The 13,961-nt window shown below is 41.2% G+C and overlaps 1 protein-coding gene across 1 annotated transcript; it reads right to left on the reverse strand.

The window, feature by feature from the left end:
* Nucleotides 1–6,489: 6,489 nt before the first annotated feature.
* On the reverse strand, nucleotides 6,490–13,629 carry LOC130850506 (serine protease inhibitor Kazal-type 2-like). Its single transcript, XM_057730107.1, has 4 exons — nucleotides 13,572–13,629; nucleotides 12,708–12,751; nucleotides 7,371–7,480; nucleotides 6,490–6,535 (listed from the first exon to the last, which is right to left on the reverse strand). Exons 1-4 carry the CDS (start codon nucleotides 13,627–13,629, stop codon nucleotides 6,490–6,492), a joined length of 258 nt encoding a protein of 85 aa, XP_057586090.1.
* Between the last annotated feature and the right edge of the window lie 332 nt (nucleotides 13,630–13,961).

Raw genomic sequence — 13,961 nt, forward strand, 5'->3', positions numbered from 1 at the left:
TGCAACCTGCTTTACTGCCTGAATTTCAGATTCTCCTGCTGTTCAAAATATTCTTACCTTCTTAAATCTGGCCGTAGAATACAGAAGCCAACAGAATGGAACTGACTTAAGCTAGCCAGCCCACAAACAGGAATCAAACACCTACTTTATGCCAAGCTAGGAATATAGTAGAGAACACAGCAAGTAAGTGTTCTATAGACTATGAATGCATGGAATTTATAGTCTATAGCAGACATCAGGTTTTTAGTTTCCAGAAGTGAGAGTTTGCTTTTCAGAGAAACTTAAGAGTATTATTCTATAGGCTCTGCATGAAGAGGGCTATGTTTCATTCATCACGGCAGACCCAGTGCTCAGCACATAATAGATATTCACAAATGTTCATGGCATAATTGAGGGACTAATCAGATACAAACTAGATACTTAATAAAAAACCTAAACCAAGTTTGACATATGCTCCAAGAGTTGTTCAAGATCATCTGGACATTCAGTCTCATTCCCTTTTTCAGAGTAATGAAGGAAAGAATTGCAATTCACTGTTGGCCAAGAGTCAAGATCTTGTTTCCTTTGTGTGGTGTGTATTGTATATTTGCCAGTTTTGGGGGAAGAAGGGAATTCAGGAAAGTTAGTGGTTTTGTTGTCATTATTTTGTGAAGCCTCCTGGGCTATTTTTTCCTTCCTTTAATCAACAAATATGCACTGTGCTAGGCACTGTCCCAGGCACTGAAGATCCCATGATGAGCAAGACTGGCAAGATTCCTGTCCTCCAGGAGCTTCTGTTTCAGAACTCTCCGTGGACTGGTGGGCTCTTCTTTTCTCCACTTACTTTGAGTGACTGTAATGATTACATATCACTTTTATAACAAGAACATTTTTAAGAGGGTAGGGAAAAAAAAGACTTCTTCAACAAAGGATGAACACAAACCTGAGTTTTCAGTACAGCTCTGAATGAGCATATTTGGGCAGTACTGCTTCCATTGCACAAAAAGAACAGAAGACCAGGCACTAGTTTACCACAGAACGTGTATAAATTTTTTTCTTTTTAGAAAGAAATTTTGCAGTCTCTTTCAACAATTTAGACTTGTCTTCCAAGTGAGTAATTCCCGTCTTATGAATTTATCCTACAGATTGCTTACAAAAATAAAGGACATATGTGAAACATTATTTGTGATGGTGAAAGATGAAAAATAACCTAACGGTCCATCACAAGGGAACTGTGTAAATAGATCATTGTATGTCCGTATAATAGAACACAATAACATTCTTTTTAAAATGAAGCAGTAACATATACACAATACTGTATGTAAAATATATAACCAACAAGGACCTACCTTATAGCACAGGGAACTATATGCAACCAAGAGAATTGTCATAAACAATCTAAGTATAGATCAACAGAGACTGGATAAATTATGACACAATAATATAATGGAATAATACTATGTAGCTTTTACAAAGAGGAAACAACATATTAATATGAAAACCTAACATAAGGGAGAAAAGCAAGTTTACAGGATGTACTTGTATATATGTTTTATAATAGTAGACAAAAAGTGTGTACAGAAAAGCACAGAAGTAGTGATAGGTCAGTGTCATAAAAACAATACTGCAACAAAGTCCTTATAATACACGTTAACACATTTGAGTTTCTCTTTGAAATACCATTATTATCAGTTTTCTTCCTGCATATAAAAGTCTTCCATGCTCACTGTAGTGGGAAATAATTGCTTTGTTTACTTGGGAGAGGAGAATGGGACTAGACAGGGAACCTCTTTCACCTCACACACTTCCGAATTGCTTGAATTTACTAGTAGACAGGTTTGTTTAGGTGATAACAACCCAACTCAAACTGCTATAAGAAAAAAGGAAGAAGGGAAAAGAGAAAAATAAAGGGGGGGGGGGTGGATATTGAATGGGCAGCGGACCAGCTCACAGATTCAAAGGAAAAGTTAACCAACTAAGCCTGAGCCATGGCAAGGTAGGAAACAGGAGTGCTCCAGTAACCCTAATGCCAGACTTTTCCTTATTTTATTCAAGTGTAGTTGATTTACAGTGTTGTGTTCATTTCTGGTGTACAGCAAAGTGACTGAGTTACACGTATATGTATGTATGTTCTTTTTCATATTCTTTTCCATTATGGTTTATCACAGGATATTGAATAGAGTCCCCTGTGCTCTACAGTAGGTCCTTGTTGTTTATCCATCCTATATATAATAATTTGAATCTGCTAATCCCAAACTCCCAATGCTTCCCTCCCACACCCCTGCCCTGGCAACCACAAGTCTGTTCTCCATGTCTGTGAGTCTCTTTCTGTTTTGTAAATAAGCTCATTTGTATCATTTTTTGGGATTCCACATATAAATGATATCATATGGTATTTGTCTTTCTCTGTCTGACTTATTTCACCTAGTATGATAATCTCTAGGTCCATCCATGTTGCTGAAAATGGCATCATTTCATTCTTTTTTATGGCTGAGTAATAGTCCATTGTATATATGTACCACATCTTCTTTATCTATTCATCTATCGAAGGACATTTAGGTTGTTTCCATGTCTTGGCTATTGTAAATAGTGCTGCTGTGAACACGGGGTTGCATGTGTCTTTTCGAATTATAGTTTTGTCTAGATATATGTCCAGGAGTGGGATTCCTGGATCATACAACAACTCTATTTTTAGTTTTCTGAGGAAACTCCATACTGTTCTCCATAGTGGCTGCACCAGTTTACATTCCTACCAACAGTGGTAAGAGGATTTTCTCCACACTCTCTCCAGTATTTATTATTTGCAAACTTTTTAATGATGGCCACTCTGACCAGTGTGAGGTGGTACCTCACTATAGTTTTGATTTTCATTTCTCTAATAATGAGCAGTGATGAGCATCTTTTCATGTGCCTATTGGCCATCTGTATGTCTTCTTTGGAGAAAAGTCTGTTTAAGACTTCTGCCCATTTTTCGATTGGGTTGTTTGGTTTTTGTTATTGAATTATAGGTGCTATTTGTATGTTTTGGAAATGAAGCCCTTATTGGCTGCATTATTTACAAATCTTTTCTCCCAGTCCGTAGGTTGTCTTTTCATTTTGTTTATGGTTTCCTTTGCTATGCAGAAGCTTATAAGTTTGATCAGGTCCCATTTGTTTATTTTTGCTTTTATTTCTATTGCCTTGGGAGACTGACCTAAGAAAACATTGGTACAATTTATGTCATCAAATGTTTTGCCTATATTCTGTTCTAGGAATTTTACAGTGTAATGTCTTATATTTAAGTCTTTAATCCATTTTGACTTCATTTTTGTGTGTTTTGTGTGGGTGTGTTCTAACTTCATTGATTTACATGTTACTGTCCAACATTTCCAGCACCATTTGCTGAAGAGACTATATTTTCCCCATCATTAATTCTTGCATCCTTTGTCAAAGATTAATTGGCCCTAAGTTTGTGGGTTTATTTCTGGCTCTCTGTTCTGTTCCATTGATCCATATATCTGTTTTTGTGCCAATACTATGCTGTTTTGATTACTTTAGCTTTGTAGTATCATCTGAAGTTTAGGAGGGTTATGCCTCCTGCTTTGTTCTTTTTCCTCAGTATTACTTTGGCAATTCTGGGTCTTTTATGGTGGAACCAGAGTATTGAGCGCCACCAAGACTCTCTGGGTCTCTGGTCTCTGCTCCCCATGGCATGTTGGCCTCATGTTCTCCTACCACAGTCTTTCTTTCTAATGAGAGATCACGGCTTCCAGCAGCTTTCAGTGACACAGACTCTCAATCCCACCACCTAAAAGGAAGAAAACTTTTCTCTGATGAAAGACTTTGAATGATCAGAAACCCACTGCAGACTAACCTCTGTGACCAGGGTAGTGGGAATTATTACTGGTCATGACTGGTCTAATTTGGGCCAGGTGCTCACCCTTCAACCTATCACCGGGATTAGGGACACAGGATCATGTAAGAATTCAGCAGCTCCATTAGCCAGAAGTTGGGAGTGGAGTGGAGAAGGAGAGTGGGAGGCAGAAACAGTGCTTTTTTGGAGAGAAGAAGGAAGAGTTGCTGGGCAAAACAGATGATTAGTGTATGCTATATGAGCATAAATTTCTCCTAAATATTTTTAAGCTATTTTCATCATATGTGTATATATACATATATATACACTCAAGTGCCAAGAACATATTTATAAGAATATTCTCTGAAGTGGTTTTATAATCATTAAAAACTGTAAGCAACCTATAGTTAACATCTACTGACATTTTTTCTTCTTGAATTTTTCCCTTTTTTCCCTCTGGGAACATTGCACCCAATCGCTCATCTCAGCTGAACCTTACTTCCTGTGACTACAACAATTGGCCTAAAGGGTGGATGTGTGATCCAACATGAACCGATCTGTCTTGGTCCAGGAAAAGGGTCATTTTCTTTTCAGGTAGTAAGGCTGTGGGGCTGTGACTCCAGCAGACTTTTTCACCTGGAGCTGTTACAAAAGAATCATTTCCTGTCAGGTCAGGAAGCTGCTAGGATACAATCTGGAGCCACCAATTTTGCCTCCCACATGGGGTAGAGCTAGTCTATGGATGAAGCTGTTTATGCTGAAATTACCAGAGATGAGACGTGAAGAGACAAGGAGTCCTGATGCGTTAGAGCCCCTGGTCCCAGGCACCCTCTGAGGCTAATCCTCCCCCCCCACCTTGTCTGGTAATATGCCTGAAGGGGCGAATGTCCTCTTTACCGAAGGCTAGTTTGAGTTGGGATTCTTTCAACCACTAGACTCCTAATAATCTGAAAAAAGATCAATAGAGCTGGATAACTTATGGCACAATAATAAAATACTTTTAAATATAGCTTTTAAGAAGAACAAACTACACATATTGACATTAAAAAAAAACAAATATAAGGAGAAATTCAAGTTTACAGGACAGGGGTGTGTTTCTGTGTGTGTATGATTTTATATACAGCCACATACTTAGGGAGACTATGTTCCAAAGGTTAACATTGGTTACCTCTGGAGGCTAGTATGGGTGAGACTTTCACTTTTTAAATACATTTCTGTGTATTTTTCAACTTTCTGAAAATCACATACTACTTTTATAAAACTTTCAAGCCAAAAAAAACTCCAGGACGTAATGTACTTGTGGCACATTTATGTTATACAACTTCCCACTTCATTGCCTCTATTCCATTTAAGAACAGAAATCTGGGGATTTGGAGACCAGGCTTCTAGTCTGGACTGTTTTGCATGTATTTTATAACCTTGGGCAAGTTGGTTTGCTTCTGCAGGCCTCAGTTTCTTCCTCCCTAAGAGGGGTACTTGAAGCAAGAGTAGCTACTATTTCACTGGTTTCCATGTGCCAAGTGCTGTGCTAAGCAGTTTCCTCACAGCAGCTCCGTGAGTTGAGTATTATCCCCCTTTTCCAGACAAGAAAACAGAAGCTAAAGTAAGTGTTGGAATCAGAATTAAAATTCACGTTTAGTCCCTCCCCTAAAGCCATGTTCTTTTCACTACACACTCTCCCAACCACCTCTTGCCTCACGTCCCTGTTTCCTGGCCCTAAGATGCACTTAAACCCAGGACTTGACTCAAAATCCTCTATTTGGAAAACACTATCCATTCTAAATTAAACTTAGGTCACTTTTATTATTGCTACATCTATTCTTTATGTTGCATCAAACTCTAAGACAGGATGTCTCAACCTCAGCACTACTGACATTTTGGACTGAAAATTTCTCGGTTGTTGGGAGCTGGATGTGTATGGCAGCATCCCTGGCTTCTACCTGCTAGATGTCAGGAGCGCCCACCCTTCAAGTTGTGACACCAAAAATGCCTCCAGCCAAAGTCCCAAATGTCCCCTGGGGGAAAATCACCCGGGGTTGAGAATCACTGCTCTAAAAGAAGGGAAAAGGCAAATTCCTGCATTAACCCTGAAGGAAAACTGTTTTGAAAGGAGTTGTGGAATCTTGTAAGTATTTTTACCCGCGCAATTCTTTGACTTTACCAGCTCCGGGTAAAGTCAGCTCCAGTGTCTCACATTATTTGCTCTGTGCAGAACACTGTGCCAGTTACACATACATTATATATCCAAGATTTAGGGAAATGGGGAAGGAGAATAAACCTTGCCCTCTCAAAAATGACTCCTCTTCTCCCTTAGTGAAATTCACCTTTGCCTGAGAGGAAAAGAGCCACATGAGCTGCTGAGTGAAAATAGATATTCAACAGGGAACAGTGGTAACTGAATACGATGCTGATTTTATTCCAACTAAATAAAACAACACATAAATCATCTGGGCAATAAGCTTAACTCAAGGGGCAAAAGCCAAGAAACAAGTATTTTTGTTTGTTTGTTTTAATTATCAGCCACAGCCCATGGCTCTCTTCCACACCTTATCTTAGAAAATGTGGGTTAACAAATCTCACACAAAGAAACACAGGAAAAGAGGAAAAAAGAAGATGAAATTCATCTAGCGTGCAGTTGAAGGTGGGTTTCTCCAATTTCTCCTCTGTGAACTGCTCCATCAGCATGGTCCACTTCGGATTATTTTAATATCGTGACCATCTTCCCTGAAAATAGAACAACCATAAAAACATATTTATTACCTACCATATTGAAACTGTCCCCCTATTTGTATTAAAAAGACCCATGTCATTACACATTCGATTCTTTCCGTGGTGACATTTAATTAGTCAATTTTAAAGATAAATCTAGGAAACAATGAAATCCCAACTCTGCCATTTTTTCCCCAACCCAATGGCACAAGGAACTATCCCCAAAGAATCACTCTGGTATAAAAACAGTTGATTGAACCTGGTGTACCCCCCAAAAAAAAAAAAAATCACTCTGAGGAGACCTAGTAACCTCCTGAAGACTGAGTTCAGAGAATGGACCCCTGAAATACACAGCAGCATCATACCTGGAGGCGAAGTCACGATCCCCTGAGCTGGTCAGGTGTGTTACATGAAGGGCATCAGGTATAACAGCAATACATTTACTACGGCGTTCTAACAGGTAGAGTTATTAAGATCTGTTTTCTGGGCAGTAGTGCAGTGTGTGTAGGTCACCTGTACATGCCCTCTGAATTTAATAGAACATTTACTATTCCACAGAGTTTAACTACTAAGTATATTCTTTTAATTTTGGGGAACTACCCATCCCTGGATAGTAACATCATTTAATTATCTGGTCTGTAATTGATTAATCACACACCTCACTCTCTAACCTTGACCTAGAAAATGCACTGACGGATTCTGTGTCTTTTTAAATGTCAGTCTTAAAACAGAACCACTTATGTCACATTTGATTCTCATGTCCAAGAAAAGAGTCACAACTTTCTAAGTAATCAAAATGCAAGATAGGAACGAAAGAAAACTTGGCTAGTTTATACTGTCAAATTGTTACCTGATTTTCATGCACAGAGTACACTCATTGGGGTAAGTGGACATGTCGCTTCCACACACAGGGTTAAAGTCCCTGGGACATCCTGGTAATGTATACTGTTCGCAGTTTGGCTAGAAAAGAGAAAGGAAAACAGAAACTCGAGAGTAACTTGAGACATTCTCATCACAAAATAGCTGAGGAGAGGACAAAGTCCCACGTTTCCCTGGATTTCCTAGAAACAGCCTACAAGAAAGATTTCTACTTTCCATTAAAAAAAGGATGGTTTTTCTAATGCAAAAACCAGAGGCAGTGTTGAAGCTATGTAAGAAAAGCACCTCAGAGCAAGGTTCAGTTGGGCTGATTTTTAAATGAAAGTCCAAGACATGCCACCAGACCTACTTTACTCTCCTCCAGCTTCATAATTTGCTCTTTACTACCATCTCCATGAGAATGTCCTGTTACCTTCCACTGTAATCTCTTGGCATAACGCCCAGACACACTCAGGAATCCATCTTTCTGTCTGGACTTTTAAGATACTGGCATTTAAGCAACAGCATTAAAGAAAGCAATAGGTTCAGAATGAGATCTCAAGGGTTGTTATGGGTTTAACTGTGTCCACCCAGAAAGATATGTTAAACTCCTAACCCCCAGTACCTCAGAATGTACCTTATATGGAAATAGGGTCTTTATGGAGGTAATTAAGTTAATATAAGGTTAGTAGAATCAGCCCTAATCCAATATGACCGGTGACCTTATAAAAAGGGAAAATTTGGACACAGAGTCACACACAGACGGAAGATCATGTGAAGACACCAAGAGAATGCCATTTACAAGCCGAGGAATGCCTGAGGCTACCAGATACTAGGAGAGAGGAATGGAACAGAGCCTCCCTCACAGCCCTGGGGAGGAAGCAACCCTGCCAACACCTTGAGTTTGGACTTCAGCCTCGAGATCTGTGAGACAATCCATTTCTGTTGTTTAAGCCACCCAGCTTGTGGCTTTATTACAGCAGGCCTAAGGGTCATGGAACTCAACCCTCAGATTCGGTGGAATTGAGGTCAGAGAGCTAATATTGCTCACAGCCACTCATCTCCATCAGGGCCAGGACTAGAAATGGCCACAATGGTCACACCATGGTGTGCAGAGTCCCACTTTAATAACAGGTTAAATAGATGGCCTGTTGTATTTCTGTTTGTGTGTGTGTATATTTCAGTAAATTGTGATCCCCTTTCTTTACTTCAAAGTAAGTCACCCTGTTTAGCACTCCTAATAAATGAAATACACATTTCTAATGGTATTATCTGGATATATAAAGAGCTAAGCAGAGCTGCCCATGGCCCAAACTCTGAAGTAAAAATATTTTTTGACCCTTTGCATCCTCTGTTCAGCCCTCTATCTCCATTTCGGAGCCTGATGTGTTCTTGCTGCCCCAGACTCACTAAGATGTTGCCTTCCAGGGCTTCCACAGGAGAGTAGATGCCCTCTTATCCAATGAGATTGGGGCAAGTGGTAATTGGTCATTTAACAGAAAAAAATCAATTAAAGCTAGTAAACAATAACAAAAAATATAACTGACTTTAAACATTTTCTCTTAAAACATGAAAATAAAATTGCCAATGTTTTGATGTAAGGCAGTGACAGGGCACATGGCCAGCTGTAATGCTACCTACACTAAGATAACCTCCCTTGCAGATAGGTATGACCACTGATCAAGGTCAGGCTGATAGGATATAAATGGAATGATTGTGTAACAGATTCTGGGAACCTCCTTTAAAAGAAAGTTGGTGCCTGTCCTCCGCTTCCCCCAATTTTTACTGTCCTTTGTCCATTCCTCCATCCTGCTCCTGGGTGCATGGAGCTCTACCTTTTATCTTACAGATCAGGAAGACAAAGGCCACATCCTAAAATGGCAGCTCTGTGAGCTGTTATTTTGAGCCGTTGTTTCTAGCAGCTGAATCTAATCCTACCTGACACAAGACATAAGACTTTCCCTACGAATGTTTCAACTGGAGTGCTGTGCACTATCACTGCAAAAATTATAGCCATAATAAATCACCTATGATTTCCTATGTTGGTTTCTTTAAAATGGAATTTTTCAACCCCATTCATAATTTGGACTAGATAATAATTCTTTGCTGTGTGAGGCTGTGCATTGTAGGATGTTTAGTAGCATCTCTGTTCTCTATCCACTAGATGCCAATAACAATTCCCTGGTTATAACAATCAAAATGACAGTCTAAACGTCTGCTGGTGGGGGGCAAAACTGCCCTTTTTAGATATGATGAGAATTTAAAGATGCTGGCACAGAAAGGTCATATATAATTTGTAAAAATAATTCCCTGATTATTTACAGGTGTTTTACCTACACCTAATTCAATTTGTTTTTAGCAATTTGTCTTTTAGCAAGTCTTTCAAAAGCATTTGACACAGTTCTCATACAAACGGCTTTATTTCTTTACACTCATGTTTATGCTGTCTTTACATTTTTAATTTTAAAAAGACTGGCAACTAGCATAGCAGGCTTCTGAACATGCACACTTGAATCCTGGTAAGCACATAACTCCACTGATGGAAAATAAATTCTACTGGCATACAGGAGAGTAGTTAAGAGGGTAGTCTGTCTATAACCAGTGAGTAATCGATCTGCTATGGGAACCATTCAGAGAGAAAGGAGAGGGTTGTATGTGAGTTGCTCAAATGGAAGGTGGCTGATTGAGTTTTTACTGTTATTATCCCTCATTTTCTGAAAGAAATCAAACCCAAGAAGACTGAGTCATCTGATCAAGAGGACCCATTAAGTGCTGAAGATTGGGTACCAAATAACAAATAAGACAACATCCATGACCACAGGAGTATACAGCCTATTAGGGGGAGATAGGCAATTATAATTCAGTACTATGATGGGCTAGTGAAGAGCACCAATCTGGAGTCAGAATGCCTGGGCTGGACCCATAGTTCCACCATTTCCATGTGACCTTGACCAAGGGGATAATAATGGTACCTATTTCATAGTGCTATAAAACATTAAATGAGGGAATTCCCTGACATTCCAGTGGTTAGGACTCCATGCTTTCACTGCCAAGGGCCTGGGTTCAATCTCTGGTTGGGGAATTAAGATCCCACAAGCCTCACAGCACAGCCAAAAAAAGAAAAATTAAATGACTTATCTATATAAAGAATTTAGAACAGTGCTTAGCACATAGTAAATGGTATCCAAACATTTAGTGTTGAAGGAAACCAGAATATGTCACCCCCAAAATATGGCTCTATGACATGAAAATTATTTTGAGCTAAAGGCAGGTAAGATGCAGCGCTCTCTTCCTTTCCCTTTTCTGCGTAAAGACAGGATATAAATTCTTCTCCACTGGGGGCTTCCCAGGTGGCGCAGTGGTTAAGAATCTGCCTGCCAATGCAGGGGACGTGGGTTTGAGCCCTGGTCCGAAAAGATCCCACATACCTTGGAGCAACTGAGCCCATGCACCGCAACTACTGAGCCTGTGCTCTAGAGCCTGTGAGCCACAACTACTGAGCCCATGAGCCACAACTACTGAAGCCCAAGCACCTTGAGCCCGTGCTCTGCAATAAGAGAAGCCACCGCAATGAGAAACCCATGCACCATAACTCTTGCCACAACTAGTGAAAGCCTGTGCAAAGCAAAAAAGGCCCAATGCAGCCAAAAAATTAAAAAATTTTTTTTTAAATTCTTCTCTTCTTCTCTACTTGAGATGACTCTGGACTCTTATCAGCCCAGAGATGGCACCTGAGGAATCTGCAAACAAATCTTACTCCATTAGTCTCCTCCTATTATTTATTTTCTGTTTGCCTCCCTTGGAAGCCTAAAACCATCTTTCTTTGTTCTGTCATTTATTTACAAATCTATTGCTCTCTACTAAAGATGCTATATTAGGCAGATTTCTAAGCCACCTCTTTGAGTTACTCATCTCTGAGTGCTCCCATGTGTATGTACAATGCACTTGTTAATAAACATTTGTTTTTCTCTTATTGATCAGTCCTTTATTATAGGGGCCCCAGGTGAGAACTTAGTGAATAGAAGCATAGAGAAAGTGCATTTATGTCTACTTTGGAGTTAAAAAACAGGGTCGGAAGATTTCTTGGAAAAGGTCTACACTGAATTGAACACTCAAAGTTACCTAACCCATATGAGGTCAATATACCCATATGTAAAATAATAGTATCTATCTATCTTACAAGGTCATTGTGAGAATTGAGAGAATGCATATACAAATGGACAGTATCAGACCAGATATTAAAATAGAATTCTGACCCCATAACCTGTAGCAACTTGCCCAGAAAGCCAATCATTTAAAATAACTAACCCATTATTTAGAATAACCAGGAAGCCAACCTGCTATAAGTCAGACTTGTCAGAGGCCAGATGGTTATGTCTAGTGACAATCCAATAAGCCAAACAGTAAACTCTAACAATTGGCCAAAATGGCCAGGACTCGATTTTTTTTTTTTTTTTTCCGGCTGTGTCAGATCTTAGTTGTGGCAAGCCGGATCTTTCGTTGTGGCGTGTGGGTCTCTAGTTGTGGTATGCGGGTTTTCTCTTCTCTAGTTGTAGTGCACGGCGCATGGGCTCTCCAGCTGAGGCGCAGTGGCTTAGTTGCCCCGCGGCATGTGGGATCTTAATTTCCTGAACAGGGATCGAACCCCCGTCCCCTGCATTGCAGGATGGATTCTTTACCACTGGACCACCAGGGAAGTTCCCAGGACTTCATTAATAACTGACAGTTTCACTAAATTTTGTCCCTGCTTCCAACTTAGGCCCAACCAGAGAAAGCTAAAGATGCCCTCCTAATCAATCACATAGGATGCCTGCTTCTAGTTACCCTCCTACAGCCTCCCGATGCCAACAGCCTCAATCAGGGCACACCTGAGGCCTTCCCTTTTTCCCATTATAAAGCTTTCCCACTCCTCTGCCTTCGAGTCTCTGCCAAAATGCAGGTGACACACCTGACTCACTTGCTACATCAATCTGAATAACTAGCTTTTGCCTGTTTTCATTTGCTTGGCCTTCACACGCTTCCACAGAATTTAATTTCTTAATATACATATGATGTCTAGTACCAGGTGTAACTATTAGGCCTAGGACCTTCTGAATCAGCAAAGGGAACATTAAAGGAAACAAAGCCCTGAGGCTTTCAAGGCTTGAGCTATTTTCAACCAAGTTTTACATTGTGATCTGTATCAAAAAGCCCTCCTGAGAATCTGGTTTCTAAAGAAGCAGTCCACTGCTTCAAAAGTGGCAGGTCAGACTTGAAAACCACCCACCAACCCAAACTCTTGTTAGCGTCACTGTATCGGTAGAAACAATACAAGTGGTTCCCTACTTACTGTTCTGTATTCTGAAGGTTCACCAAATTGAGCGTTCAAAGAGGCTGCAAGAAGGAAACAGATGTTTTAAAAGATGTGATTAAGGTTAATTCTTGTTCATAAGGGGTTTTTAAAATTCAGCTTGTGATTTATACAGGCTACACAGTCTCCTTTTCTCTCAGATACCTAGCTTCTTTGAACCCGGCCCCCTCCCCAAAACTATATTTAGTTGTCTTCTGGTACCTCTCCTAGCAGACACACAGAAAACATTCGGTACGGGTTCCATAACTGACCACCCTAATAGGATTGTTTGGGAAATTTTGGAGCTACCGAATAAAAGTTAGAGAAGTAACTCAATAATTCACGATGTTCTTTTTCTTTGAGGCTTAAGGTAATAAACTCAAAATTTGACATCAGGTGTTACCACTTTAACTCCATTTTAAATGGGCATCAAGTCTGGCTGGACTAAAGCCCTTTTTCATGAGCCCGGGAGTGCCCTGCGCACTTGGCATTCACAATTCCTGATTCCTGTACATCTCCTGCTGAGGTTCTGTAGGGCCCCTGGTACGTAAAAACCCAACTCCTGATCTTGGGCTCCAGAAAATTTGCTTTAAGGGAGAAAGAGCAGACAGCAGGGTCACCAGGAAGATGCTGAGAACGGAGCCCAAGCAAGAACTAAAGAGGGTGGCTGGCTCCACAACGCCACCCCCGCACACCCCCAAGTTCGAGTCCCTAGACCGCCGAAGGGAGGCCCCGGAACCGCCAGTAACGGGTACGCGGAGGGGCGCCAAGGCCGCCGGACGCGGGAGGGGCGTCGCCAGCGAGACCCCCTCTTCCTAACTCCACGGCGGGTCCTCCGCGGACCAGGCGCGCTGTGAGCGTTACCTGCCGAGTCCCACCAGACCAGGAGCAACAGCAGCAAGCGCCGCGCCTCGAGCGCCATCCCTCCCATCCCCCCCATCCTCCCCCTGTGGCCGGCTAGGGTCCCTACGCTCCAGCGCCCGCGCGACACGCACAGCGCCCTCGGGTCGGACACGCGGCAGAGTGGAGTGAAGGAGGGGCGGGAACGGGAGGAAGGACGGAGCGGGTAGGAGGTGGGGGAGGAGCAAGAAAGGACATGTGGATGGGGGGAGAGAAAGGGGGAGGGGAAGGCAAAGGGGGGTGCTAGCCCCCCATCTCCGCACCCCGCTGAGGGTGAGAGTAAGCAGTTAAAGAGACCATCTCTTCCTGCAGCAAACAAGAACCTTGTAAGAGCCCTGGGTAACCTCGTGAGCT

This window comes from Hippopotamus amphibius, chromosome 3, assembly GCF_030028045.1.
Source record: "Hippopotamus amphibius kiboko isolate mHipAmp2 chromosome 3, mHipAmp2.hap2, whole genome shotgun sequence".
Taxonomy (NCBI): Eukaryota; Metazoa; Chordata; class Mammalia; order Artiodactyla; family Hippopotamidae; genus Hippopotamus; species Hippopotamus amphibius.

Bases quoted from the DNA above. Each gene is read 5' to 3' on its own strand.
- LOC130850506 (XM_057730107.1), bottom strand. From the start codon at position 13,629: ATGGCGCTCGAGGCGCGGCGCTTGCTGCTGTTGCTCCTGGTCTGGTGG. The intron at 7,481-12,707 runs GTAAGTAGGGAA...TCTCTTTTCTAG, and splicing joins AACCTTCAGAATACAGAACA to CCAAACTGCGAACAGTATAC. The intron at 6,536-7,370 runs GTAACAATTTGA...TTCTATTTTCAG, and splicing joins ACTCTGTGCATGAAAATCAG to GGAAGATGGTCACGATATTA.